This window comes from Coregonus lavaretus (genome assembly GCF_964263955.1).
Source record: "Coregonus lavaretus genome assembly, chromosome: 1".
Taxonomy (NCBI): Eukaryota; Metazoa; Chordata; class Actinopteri; order Salmoniformes; family Salmonidae; genus Coregonus; species Coregonus lavaretus.
The window spans coordinates 57,730,500-57,744,744 of record NC_139988.1 but is presented as its reverse complement, the minus strand read 5'-3'; the positions used below and the strand labels follow the sequence as shown (position 1 = coordinate 57,744,744).

Genomic DNA, 14,245 nt, shown 5'->3' with positions numbered 1-14,245 from the left:
GATCCACAACATGTTATAAAAACTAGAAAATTTGGTCTCGAGTAAGGGAAGAAAAGTAATCATAAGCTTTGCAAATTATTTTGTATTAGTTCAAACTTCCCAGGACGGGAATCCCACATGTAAACAGTATTTCAATGCAGGTTAAGGCAGCAAACTATATCTACAAAGCACTGAGGAACATCCCACAGTACAATTAGTCCTGCTACTTTTTTTGCCAGGATTTGTATTGTATCAAGAAATTGCAAATATGACAATTAATAAAAAGCTTATCCTGATCTCCCAACACAGATGCAAAAAATGAGAAAATCCCAGTGCTTTACAAAGAGAACTAACTATTTTGTTACATACCTTTTATTAAGTTGAACTTTTCAAGAACTAGCTCTTCTGGTATCAAAATGAAAAATATTTGTTCCACAATCTTTTTATTCCCATACCGGGCAGGTGTTGGTGTTTAAGGCTTGTTGCTATTGAGACTATTATGTTGTTCAGTCCTGCTCCTGCGAAGCATGTCTATGTGCTTGGCTCTCATCCATCCATAAGGGTGGCCTGTCCCAAACTTAAGGAGAGGAACCTTGGGACAAACGTTATGCCAGTTAGCTACACAAAATGACTGCTTAACTTGAGAACAGATGTTATGCGGAATTCAAACGTCTGGACAAATATGGCTCAATACATTTCACATAACTTTTACACACCTTGCGACAACAACTATCCTATGCAGGTCCTCTGCGGTGACGCACTGGGGGTCATATTTGCGCATGTCAACAAAGTAATCCTCAACTGCCTGTGGAACACAATAACAAGGCAACTGAATAAGAATCAACAAAAATAGGCACATGTACAGTTTCTTTAGAAAATAGAGGGCGTGGACACTAACCATTACAGGTTTTGAAACCCGATACCTTACCACGATTTAAGCTCAATCAAGGTGTTTGTTTTAACTATTCAATATTGCTTTCAGCACGGCATCTAGGTTCATAACAATGGCCAGGTTTGGAAAGCAGACAATCCAAAGCAGCCTTTATCTTGGTGACCTCATCAGAGATGCTGTAGTCGAGGGTTTGCGGCACACTCAGGTATACCCGGAACTTGTTTAATTGTGATGTCAGCTGTGCCATGTGGATGGTAGTGAGGTACTCCTCCATGTTGGGTGGGGTCACCTGGGGCTGTAGGGGCACCTGGCAGTCCGACTGTGGGAGGGGAGGAGGATGGTAGGAGAGATTGCATTAGAAATACACAGCACATGAGTGGCAAATATGTTGAGGTACTTGCAAGAAGTTGTCTTTTTGAGTGGCTTGATTTCAAACCTCTCTGGTAAGCACTGGCTCACCTGGTGGAAACTATGATACCGAGTTTAACTGTGTAATACAAATGTTGGTGTGGCCTGATAAGACGGCCCTATCCCGACACCTCTGGCCAGGATTGTCCCTGTGGCACAGCTGCAGCCATGTCAACTCCATTAGACCAACACACACAAATAACAAAGTGCATTCCTTAGGCCATTTGCAACAGTGCAGCCAAGCTCTAAAGCCATACCATGGCGCTGCTAGGGGCTGTGGTGACCAATGGGCAGATTGATGACGCTGGTTGGAAACAACCCCACGGCGTTTGACAAGTGTCAGCCTCCTGAGAGCCTGGCTGAAACCTAACCCCTGCAAGGGCGGGCAGACACACACACCCAGGGGCTACCCCTCCTACACCCTCTGGTGTGAATCTTGACCTCTTTGTCTGTCCTCACCGGCAGCAGCGATCGGCCTTCTGACGTGACGAGCACGTTAATATTGCAGGGGAATTCCATCTGGTGGTAGTTGAAGTCATAATCAACCTTCTGCCAGGAGATCAGGTTCCCCAGAGCTGTGATGTTCCGCACACCTACAGCAGGACACAGATTTCTATTAACATATTACCACAACGCATGGCTATTCAATGGATTAAATGACATTGCACTACCGCAATTGGTACACCAAATTAATGAATATACCATGGCTGTTTTACAAAAAGCTGAAGGTACTTCTGTGGGTATCTTAAACTAGTTCCCAGTCACTGCAGTACAGTAATGTACATCTTTCAGCCCGCCCAGAAACCACCCATTGTCCCTACCCCCACTTGGAGATATGAGCGAATAAGACAGGTATAAGCAATGTCTAAAATTCCACCAAGCCTATCAGAGAGCAAGGTGGAGCAATGACCCCATTGTGTACACCTATCAAATCCTCTCAGATCTACACAAGTGTCTGGGGCTAGAGGTTGTTTCTGGGCAGGGCCTCGTCTCTGGGCCTAGTGGCTCAGGGTCAAACTCTGGCCCTAGTTGCTCCCCAATGTGTCCTGTAGTTCCCTGAGGTGTTTAGATGACCCTGCTCCAGCTGCGTCTCATCCAGGAAGAGGGAGGTGTTCCTGGCCAGCTGCAAGGCTCCACTCACCAGCCGGTTGGCCACGTAGTCCTTCTTCGGCACCAGATGCAGGCTGTTCATACTGAGACGGTAAGACTACCGGAGAGAAGAAAAACAGTAACCACAGTTACTTTAACATACTTTGATATACTGTCTGTACGATCAAGTCTTGTGATGTATGTTGTGCGATACATTATATTCATTCCATGTATGCATGTTTCCAACCTAATTTCCCTATGGGATATGTATTCAATTAAACTGTCAAACTCCAAAGCCTCTCCACTCAGATTTGGAACACCCAATGTTACTCTCAAGCCCAATGGTTCCCTAATCTCTATCCTACACTGAACAAAAATATAAATGCAACATGTAAAGTGTTGGTCCCATGTTTCATGTGCTGAAATAAAAAATCCCAGAAATGTTCCATACGCACAAAAAGCTTATTTCTCTAGAGGGTTTTGAAAAAAATATGTTTACATCCCTGTTAGTGAGCATTTCAATAAGCTGATTAAACAGCATGATCATTACACAGGTGCACCTTCTGCTGGAGACAATAAAAGGCCACTTTAAAATGTGCAGTTTTGTCACACAACACAATGCCACAGATGTATCAAGTTGAGGGAGTGTGCAATTGGCATGCTAACTGCGGAAATGTCCACCAGAGCTGTTGCCAGAGATTTTATGTTAATTTCTCTACCATAAGCTGCCTCCAACGTCATTTTAGAGAATTTAGCAGTACATCCAACCGGCCTCAAAACCACAGACCACGTGTAACCACGCCAGCCCAGGACCTCCACATACGGCTTCTTCACCTGTGGGATCGTCTGAGGGGGGTGCTGAGGAGTATTTCTGTTAGTAAAAAAGCCCTTTTGTGGGGAAAACTCATTCTGATTGGCTGGGCCTGGCTCCCCTCCCACGCCCACCCATCGCTACACCCCTGCCCAGTCATGTGAAATCCATAGATTAGGGCATAATTAATCCATTTCAATTGACTGATTTCCTTATATTAACTAACTTTGAATCTTTGAAATTGTTGCATGTTGCGTTTATATTTTTGTTCAGTATAGATATCTTCAAAGTATGCATTATTTCAGTATTGTCACAAACAAATCTAATACTGACCTTAAGTGGAGGGCAAAATTAATTTTGTCATGACAATGAAGAAACTGTCCTGCAGGCCAGAGTTGCATATTAGTGTTCTATTGAATTTTCATCTCAATTACTAAAGTGGCACCCAAATATGCTGTTACCCCTCAATTCAAATCTCAAATAAGTCAACTCAGTTTTGATTTGATATGGAGCATGATAGAATATATTAACTCACACAAGGCACCATCTGTTGGATGATCTGATAGAGTCGCTCTGTGTATGAGGAGTTGAGCGGACAGACACTCCGGTTCAGGGTGAATTTACCCAGAGGCAGGACATCTGTCATTGTCCTGTTGGAAGTTGAACCTTAGCCCCAGTCTGTGGTCCTGAGTGCTCTGGAGCAGCTTTTCATCAAGGATCTCTCTGTACTTTGCTCTGTTCATATTTCCCTCGAAATGCCCTGTCTCCCAGTCTCTGCCACTAAAAAACATCCCGACAGCATGATGATGCCACCACCATGCTTCACCGTAGGGATGGTGCCAGGTTTCCCCCATACGTGATGCTTTGCGTTCAGGCCAAAGAGTTCAATCTTGGTTTCATCAGACCAGAGAATCTTGTTTCTCATGGTCAGAGTACTTTAAGTGCCTTTTGGCAAACTCCAAGCGGGTTGTGATGTGCCTTTTACTGAGGAGTGGTTTCCGTCTGGCCACTCTACCATAAAGGTCTGATTGGTGGAGTGCTGCAAAGATGGTTTTCGTTCTGAAAAGGTTATCCCATCTCCACAGAGGAACCATGGAGCTCTGTCAGAGTGACCATCGGGTTCTTGGTCACCTCCCTTGGTGGTTCCAAACTTCTTCCATTTAAGAATGATGGAGGCCACAACGTTCTTTGGGACCTTCAATGCTGCACACATATTTTGGTACGCTTCCCCAGATCTATGCCTCGATACAATCCTGTCTTGGAGCTCTACGGACAATTCCTTCGACCTCATGGATTGGTTTTTGCTGACATGTGTGCCTTTCCAAATCATGTCCAATCAAATTAATTTACCATAGGTGGACTCCAATCAAGTTGTAGAAACACCTCAAGGATTATCAATGGAAACAGGATGCAACTAGCAAAGGGTCTGAATACTTACAGTCAAAGTTTGGACACACCTACTTATTCAAGGGTTTTTCTTTATTTTTACTATTTTCTACATTGTAGAATAATAGTGAAGACATCAAAACTATGAAATAACACGTATGGAATCATGTAGTAACCAAAAAAAAGTGTTAAATAAATCAAAATATATTTTAGATTTGAGATTCTTCAAATAGCCACCCTTTGCCTTGATGACAGCTTTGCACACTCTTGGCATTCTCTCAACCAGCTTCACCTGGAATGCTTTTCCAACAGTCTTGAAGGAGTTCCCACATATGCTGAGCACTTGTTGGCTGCTTTTCCTTCACTCTGCGGTCCGACTCATCCCAAACCATCTCAATTGGGTTGAGGTCAGGGGAGTGTGGAGGCCAGGTCATCTGATGCAGCACTCCATCACTCTCCTTCTTGGTCAAATAGCCCTTACACAGCCTGGAGGTGTGTTGGGTCATTGGCCTGTTGAAAAACAAATGATAGTCACACTAAGCGCAAACCAGATGGGATGGCGTATCGCTGCAGAATGCTGTGGTAGCCATGATGGTTAAGTGTGCCTTGAATTCTAAATAAATCACTGACAGTGTCACCAGCAAAGCACTCCCACACCATAACACCGCGTCCTCCATCCTTCACGGTGGGAACTACACATGCAGAGATCATCCGTTCACCCACACCGCATCTCACAAAGACACGGCAGTTGGAACCAAAAATCTCAAATTGTCCATTGCTCGTGTTTCTTGGCCCAAGCAGGTCTCTTTTTCTTATCGGTGTCCTTTAGTAGTGGTTTCTTTGCAGCAATTCGAACATAAAGGCCTGATTCACACAGTCCCCTCTGAAGAGTTGATGTTGAGATGTGTCTGTTACTTGAACTCTGTGATCATTTATTTGGGCTGCAATTTCTGAGGCTGGTAACTCTAATGAACTTATCCTCTGCAGCAGAGGTAACTCTGGGTCTTCCTTTCCTGCAGAGGTCTTCATGAGAGCCAGTTTCATCATAGCGCTTGATGGTTTTTGCGACTGCACTTGAAGAAACTTCCATAGTTCATGAAATGTTCCGTATTGACTGACCTTCATGTCTTAAAGTAATGATGGACTGTCGTTTCTCTTTGCTTATTTGAGCTGTTCTTGCCATAATATGGACTTGGTCTTTTACCAAATAGGGCTATCTTCTGTATACCCCCCCTACCTTGTCACAACACAACTGATTGGCTCAAACGCATTAAGGAGGAAAGAAATTCCACAAATTAACTTTTAAGAAGGCACACCTGTTAATTAAAATGCATTCCAGGTGACTACCTCATGAAGCAGGTTGAGAGAATGCCAAGAGTGTGCAAAGCTGTCATCAAGGCAAAGGGTGGCTATTTGAAGAATCTCCAATATAAAATATATTTTGATTTGTTTAACACTTTTTGTGTGTTATTTCATAGTTTTGAGGTCTTCACTATTATTCTACAATGTAAAAAATAGTAAAAATAAAGAAAAACCCTTGAATGAGTAGGTGTATATTAATAAGGTATTTCTGTTCTGAATTTACATTTGCAAACATTTCAAAAAATCTGTTTTCGCTTTATCATTATGGGGTATTGTGTGTAGATTGATGAGGAACATTTTTATTTAATCAATTTTAGAATAAGGCTGTAATGTAACAAAATGTGGGAAAAGTTAAGTGGTCTGAATACTTTCCGAATGCATTGTAAATATAGTAAGAACATAATATACATAATTTATTTCTGTCCCGGTTTCCAGGACCCAGATCAAGCCTATTATTGGATAAAAAATAATTCTCAATGGATTGCCTCCATTGAAGGTTTTAGTTCAGGACTAGGCTTAATCTGGGTTTTGGAAACCATCCGTCTGTGTATGGAGTGCACACATACACATTAGAGATGAGGTGCAGTATGAGGTACTCAGCAGCCAGTCCGTCTCCCAGAAGAACATGAGTGAGGTAAGCAAGCAGCTCTGCCTTTACAGATGCCATCTCAACCAGAAAAGAGGATACAACTGAAAAGGTGAGACACAATTTGTTTCAGAAAGCATACACCCAGGGCCAAATTCAGAGTTGAGATAAGTGTGCACAACTCAGACTTTGGTGTAAATCATTAATTGATGTCAGTGGGAAACTTGCACTGCCCTCAGTGAATACAAGTACATGTATATTGTGATGTGTACTAGTCTTACAGGCGCTTTGGTCCTCCGTGGGAGTAGAGGGCAGTAGAGGGTTTTTGTGTTGCAGGAGACGGGGCACTAGTGAAGCAGGGGGGTCGTGGGCTCTCTGTTCCTCTGGAGTCGCCATTCTCTCTGTGGGGTCTCTGTGTGGATACACAATGATGTGAGCAATTCGGACACACTCACACACACCTAAAATGAAATTAACCTTATTTAAAACAAACTCAAGCGCCTTACTTTTCTTCACCCAGCAAACTCAGGACTGGGTTGACGGAGATAATCCCATAGACCTCCAGGGTGTCGTTCAATTTGAAGCAGTCCAAGTCCTCATAGACCTGGTGAGTGCCAAAGTGGGATCTTTGGAATCACTTTAATATTCTGACACAGAAATAGGCCAGTCCTCTGATACAGTTGGTAACGGTTGGTAATACTGTTAAAACAGTCTTCTACAAGCAAGGGTCGTGTTCACTAAGCCTGATACGAAAGAAAACAGTCCAAAACGGGGAGGTACTATCTGAACTTGTCCAATAAGAAACCGACATTTTCCTTTTCCATTGCATATGTTTATAGATTATTTATTTTTTACCCCCTTTTTCTCCCCAATTTCGTGATATCCAATTGCGATCTTATCTCATCGCTGCAACTCCCCAACGGGCTCAGGAGAGGCGAAGGTCGAGTCTTGTGTCCTCCGAAACATGACCCGCCGTGCTGCATCTTAACAACCGCTCGCTTAACCCGGAATCCAGCTGCACCAATGTGTTGGAGGAAACACCTTTCAACTAACGACCGAAGTCAGCTTGCAGGTGCCCGGCCCGCCACAATGAGTCGCTAGAGCGCGGTGAGCAAAGTAAAGCCCCCCGGCCAAACCCTACCCTAACCCGGACGACACTGGGCCAATTGTGCGCCGCCCTATGGGACTCCCGGTCATGGCCGGTTGTGAGACAGCCTGGGATCGAACCCCAGGTTGTAGTGATGCCGCAACACTGCGATGCAGTGCCTTAGACCGCTGTGCCACTTGTGAGGCCGCATATTGTTTTTAAAGGGTAGGAAGCATACATTTTTACTCACCAAAGTATCAGCACAGTGTGGTCAAAGACTTAGTAACTTAGTTGTAGTCACAATCTGGTTACCTATAACTACAAACATAATTATGTTTTTACATATTTATTAACTTATTTCCGGATATCTTCGGAACTACCCACAATGCACTATTTTCTCAACATCATATGGAGTGCCTCGTTGCAAGCATAGAAGGCATTTAGCTCGTCTGGTAGGCTCGCGTCACTGGGAAGCTCGCGGCTGGGTTTCCCTTTGTAATCTGTTATAGTTTGCAAGCCCTGCCACATCCGACGAGCGTCAGAGCCGGTGTAGTAGGATTCAATCTTAGTCCTGTATTGACACTTTGACTGTTTGATGGTTCGTCGGAGAGCATAGCAGGATTTCTTCTAAGCGTCTGGATTAGTGTCCTGTTCCTTGAAAGTGGCAGTTCTAGCCTTTAGCTCAGTGCAGATGTTGCCTGTACTGTGGGGACGATGTCGTCGATGCACTTATTGATGAAGCCAGTGAAGGATGTGGTCTTTTTTTTTTTTGCATGTTCAAGTAGGCTAGCCCAGTTTTTTGTAACTTTTTCCACCTTGGCTTAGTGCTAGTGCGCTAGCTGACTGACATCTATCCATTTTGGATTACTCGCTATAGCCATCGGATGGGCCCCAGCCTTCAATCTGTAAGTCTCTGCTCATTTGATCTGTGGTTATGTTTTAGTTGTGTTAGTTGTGTTCTAACTGGTCTCCAGTAGTTGGGCTCTAGCATGCCAACCATAGCCGTGCTGGTTGTCTAGGCAAATAGCTAACGTTAGTTGGTATAGCTAACGTTAGCTGGCTGGCTAAGATAAATGTATATAGCTAACATTCTTTGATATTTGGTTAGATGGCGTTATGCATTTCAAAAACGTTGGTTTACTTGAATGTAGCTGTAAGATAGGTGTTGATGGCAACTACGTACAACTCAACTTGCAAGGTTGCTAGCCAATTAGCCTGCTAACGTTAACTCTACTAGCCTGCTAACATTATCCCTACCAGCCTACTAACGTTACATTAGCCTGACTGGCAGGGCTAACGTTAGCAGGATAGTTGGCTAGCAACCTTGCAAGTTGATTTGTAACAAATTCATAAAGTATTTGCTTGTAAGTTGCAAAAGATTTGGTTTTATTTGAAGTTATACATTTGAAGTTATTTATGTTGGAGTTTACATTATAGGGAATAGGCTGGCCAGGTCCTCCATATTACATCACATACCGAAAAAATCATTTTCCGAGCTGATGTCGGCATTCTGATCGGTTTTATGTAATAAAAAAGTGAGGTGTAACTTTGCATTGGGACTTTTGATGTGTATACTAATGCAAATCCATATGTTACATGTGGTTACATTTATGCTACCTACCCTTTAAAGGTTTTGCTACGCTGTGCCCTAATGAACATGACACAGGACTAATCCTTTACTTGGATGCATGTTTAAGGATTGTGTATCCACCTGTGTGTGGTTCTCTCTGCTTCTGACAACCCTGGCGTTGCAAACACCATGCTCTACCAACTGAGCAACATCCCTGCCGGCCATTCCCTCCCCTACCCTGGACAACACTGGGCCAATTGTGCGCCGCCCCATGGGTCTCCCGGTCGCAGCCGGCTACGACAGAGCCTGGATTCGAACCAGGATCTCTAGTGCGATGCAGTGCATTAGACCACTGTGCACTCATTCAAATGCAACAAATAAAGAATATGGACAATATATCACAGGGCATACTGCATAATGTAAATGTAATAATCATATTCACAGACTCAAAGCCCATTTTTGACCAAAAGTCAGGAGGATAAGTCCTTTATCTTTTGACAAACAGACAAATAAAAGTGCTTTGTTGAATATATACCACAGCAGATGGAAATTATATCTCTTTAGCCCAAGGGCTCTCTCCTGGAATAGGGACACAATAGAAGGTATGTCTCTCTGCAGTCACAGTGTTTCTGGAGTTCAAATCCATCTGAAGATGAACACAGGTAATCAAGATCAGTCATGTGAATGTAAATCTTAAAACACTATCATTTCGTTCACTTGCTTGCCCAAGTAATGGAGTTAAGAACGTGATGCAAGCTCACTCCACAGCTAGCTTGAAATGACGCCAATGGCGCTATTAAATTGGTACCTTTTGTATATCTCAATCCGTTTGCATGTTGCCAAGGAGGGTGGTCACGTGTGTTGCGAAACAGAGGATCACTGGTTCAAGTCCGGTATGGGGACAGGGACAGTGGAGGAAGCTAAACTATTAGCAGCACACTGATGTCGGTTACACTGGTGCCGTTAGACCTGGATCGGCAGTTGGCCTCAGCTCAACGGCCGGAGTAGCGCGCTGTGTAGCGAGTTTATAAGGGGTGAGTGTAACGGAGTTAAGAATGTGCTGTAAGCGCACTCCACAGCTAGCTTGAAATGTTGCGGTGTGGAGCTATTCAATTGGTACCTTTTGTATAGCTCATCTCATTTGCATGTTGTCAAGGAGGGTGGTCACTTGTGTTGCGAAGCAGATGATTACTGGTTGGAGCCCAGTATGGGGACAGGGACAGTGGAGGAACTGTTAGCAGCACACTGACGTCGGTTACACTTACTCCGTGTCAAAATGATGTGCCCTGACTTCCATGGAAAGGCCTAATATATTAGATACACATCTTTGAAACTATGGTTGCTGCTGAGCTTAGAACATTTTAGAGACGAACTTACCCCGCATTCTGTGACGTCTTCGTACTTCCCACATCTCAACACCTGAGAATTGTCAAGACAGACACCAAATGACTGGAGGAATAGCGAACAAGATTGGAATAGCTTTTTCCCATGGACCAACAATGACAGTAGATTGACTATGCACTTCCAACAAGTACATTGACTATGTACCATCTACAAAACAAGAACTAAAATGGATTGTTTTCACAGGGCTAGGTGAAATATATTTATTTTAAACATAATTTCTGTCAGTCTCCTCAGCAGATGCCCATGCAGGCAAATGTCTACACAGACAACACTGACGTAATATAGTGCATTCCGCAGCTGCTACTGTACCATTGGAATGGAAGAGTGAGAGGTCTTAGTGTAGTGGAACCCCATATTATCGGCATATTCAACAGCGTTTAAGAAATATATTACCTTCAACAGTGTTATCTTGTGATCAAGCCATCAATATTATGTGATTATTGGTGTCGTAAAAATGTTAGCTAACGGGTTAGAAATGAGCAAGTTCGACATTTCAGTGGAAATACTACTATCAGCTTTTTGATAAGCGGTTTAGCATAAAAATACGTCCCGTATTATCGGCATACGGCCCCCAGTTATTGGCCACCTTACTATTTTGTTCAATTACAATATATATCCGTTTAATTTTGTTCAAAGAGACACTAACCACGTACCCGAAGTGTTTACTAGAAGGCTGGCTAGTTGGCTAGCCTTCCGGCAAAAAATTATGACTTGCCTATCAACTTTTCATTGCGTAGCCCGGTGCGCCCTCCTGTGGACTCTTAAAAAATGGTTCTTCACCAAAATATTCAGTGTTGTAAACAAATAATGTCTCATCATTTGTTTTACAGATTAATCTTATGTTTTGATAAAGTAGATAACAGTTGAATACTAAAATATGAGTATTAATAATTTACATCAAATAAAACTTTAATTTCAGTAATGTGCATTGACATAAACAATGAAAACACTCTTGGAGTTTGTGTTGCAGAGATGCACTTGGAAAGTAAAGGAAGAAATACACAAGATGGATTCAATAAATATATATATTATATTTTAGATATTTTTTTGTACAAATAAATAATTTCATATGAACACAGACGTGACCGGTGGAGCTTTTCTCTTCCTTTTCTGTGTTGCAGTTTGAGAAAAAGTAGTGTTAGACTGAGCATGTTTCATCAAAACCCTTTTCTACATCAATACCTCTGGAGGAAGCTGCAGAGGTTTTGGAGGAGGTGGAGATGACTTGAGGGCTGGTGCTATGGACTGTAGATATGTAAAGAGAGATTATTATAAAAAAAATTACATTGGTGTTTTATAAAAAAGATAAGTCATTTTTTTGGTAATTTAACGTGTTTACCTGTGGAGGTGGCTGTATTCAAATTGCAAGGGGCAGGGACACCAGACGAGGCTGCTATGGTGGTGTGACCATGGGAGACGGAGGAGGCAGTTGGTCCAGAGGACGCCGTGTTGGTGGTGACAGACAGGGGGGGTGGTGTGCATCGTGGTGGTGGTGGACAAAACCGCTGACGATGGCTTGGAGGAGCTGGTGTTTATAATGGTGGGGTTGAGGGGCCGACGATGGTGTGGCCGGGAGAGTAGGCACGTAGCCTTCTTCTGCAGCTGAGGACTCCGACGGCTCCTACAGGTGTTGCACACTGGGAGGCACTGGCAGTGGTGATGCAGCTGTCAGGAGTGGTTCCAGCAGGGGGTCCAGCAGAGGCGATGGCGTCAATGGTCACATCCATGGCAGCCCTCTCCTGTGCCCTCTGTGTTCTGAGGGCTGCCCAACGCTCTTTCTCCTCTGCCTCGGCCCTCTCCTTCTCACCCCTCTCCTGCCACTGGCGCGTGTATTCCTCCCCGGTGAGGCATGTGGCAACCACAGGGAGTCTTCTGTATCGATCTAGCCGATACTTAAGGACAGTAAGGATGTGCCCCAGGTCCTTCGCTATCAGCCCCCCCTCTATTAGGGGGTGCTCTTCTAGGGCTGGGACTGGAGCAGGGGCTTGGACTGGAGCAGGGGCTGCGGGGTCCTCTTGTGGTCACTGGGGAGGAGGTGCTGATGGACGGCACAGTGCTGCTGGTTCCAGGAGAGGCGGTGGTGGGACCCGGTAGGGTCCGAGACAACATTAAACGGGACCCTTCAATGGCTGAAGGGTCAAAAGGGAAGAGGCCACACTTCTTAAACCCTTCCACCGAAGAGGAGAAAGAAAGGGCGCTCCTTCACTGCATGCTTAATGAAGTGCTGAAACCACTTCCTGAACAGGTCCCCATCAATGTAGCCACTGTTTGACCGTCCATACAAGGCTTGGGGGGGGGGGGGGGGGCTCCCAGTGTGTAGTGGCCACCGGGGAAACACTTGGGGTAGATGATAAATGGGGGGACATCCTCCCCAGCTGCGTTGAAGCAGGCCAGCACTGTGATGTGCTCCTTGGCACCCAGACTCATTGCAGTTATAGATTTGTCTGGGTTTCTCCCTCAACCCACTCTCCTCCAAGTGCTTCTCATAAGAAGTGAAGAAGGTGTCCATCATCGGACGTGTGGCACACTCAGCTCTCCCCCTGTCCAGGGTGTCCAGCCTCCTCATGCTCAGGTTCTTGTGCCTCCTCCTGAACATTTCCCACCACCTCTTCCCCAGTGGTGGGATTGTTTCCCCTGGGTGCCGAAACCTACAATAGAAGAGAATATGTAATTGTCCATCCAGGATGAAAATGCTTGTTTTGGCATCACCTTACACATCCAAATCACACACATTGTCCAGCCTTGCAGGTAGCATTCTACATACAAAAACACATAGAACACCAAATACCTGCGTATTTTGTTGGCCTATTTCATCAGCCTCTGTCTGGTAAAGGGGAACCCATGGCTGGCGCGGTAGATACAGTACTGCACCAGAGAATTTAAACAATGTGGGTGGTCCACTGTGACAACCATGGGTCACCTGGCCGCTCAACATGTCCGCCAGGGTCTGCCGAGGTACACCATGCACCTTGGTAGATAAGAAAAGAAAACTGTTACTCGAGGTGATTTAGTCCTCCAACCGCTAGAGAGTGTCCGATGTTGAGGGAAAATTAGCCATTTGGAAAACAAAGCAAAACACAACTAAAGCAGTTCCACGTAAGCAAGCTCATAGTAACTCATTCGAGTCTGATCCGCTTGTTTACTCTGATAAGCCTTATTGATATTTTTACCTAGAAATCAGCTGTTTTCAAACGCCTAGCTAGCTAACTGTGGCTTGCACTTGTTAGCTAGCTGCTATTGAGGTGGCTAGCTGACTAGCTAAGTTCCCGAACCAACATTGTTTCGTTAGCACCACCTCATGTGTTTACTTACCAAACATCCATTCGACAACGCTCAAGGGGTTGTTTATCCACTCGTGAGATTTAGGCATTGTTTACCAGTAAATCCTTTGGAGGGCCGATTAAACAAAGTACAGAAAATATCAATAGTTATTCCTCATTATCTTTATCACTCGACTCGCTCTCCCGGCCTGGGTTATACCTCAGTGGTTCACAGTGGCAGGAAAACTGCGTCACTACATATTAGAACTTCACGCCGTAGTCTCTTTTGGGGATATTTTCGAGAATATATTTAATATTACTGCATTTTAAATAAGTATTCTGTTACTAATGTTGACTGTCGACTAGAGAGTAATGTCAATCATTGTGTAAGCCTTTTATTTTTAAATTACA

At 44.2% G+C, this 14,245-nt stretch overlaps 1 protein-coding gene and 1 long non-coding RNA gene across 2 annotated transcripts; both read right to left on the bottom strand.

Moving 5' to 3' along the window:
- Positions 1-525: 525 nt before the first annotated feature.
- On the bottom strand, positions 526-10,994 carry LOC311133576 (mini-chromosome maintenance complex-binding protein-like; the record flags this gene model as incomplete). Its single annotated transcript, XM_084167084.1, has 11 exons — positions 526-571; positions 696-784; positions 1,026-1,190; positions 1,739-1,872; positions 2,336-2,486; positions 3,715-3,829; positions 6,488-6,617; positions 6,795-6,925; positions 7,020-7,117; positions 10,548-10,589; positions 10,968-10,994. Coding segments are annotated over 11 exons (1,128 nt in total), but the record flags the coding sequence as incomplete, so codon positions are not given.
- A 622-nt stretch (positions 10,995-11,616) lies between these two features.
- LOC311128017 lies at positions 11,617-14,240 on the bottom strand. Its single transcript, XR_014613170.1, has 4 exons — positions 13,887-14,240; positions 13,363-13,542; positions 11,914-13,222; positions 11,617-11,819 (listed from the first exon to the last, which is right to left on the bottom strand). It is a non-coding gene; the product is annotated as an uncharacterized lncRNA (long non-coding RNA).
- Positions 14,241-14,245: the final 5 nt, after the last annotated feature.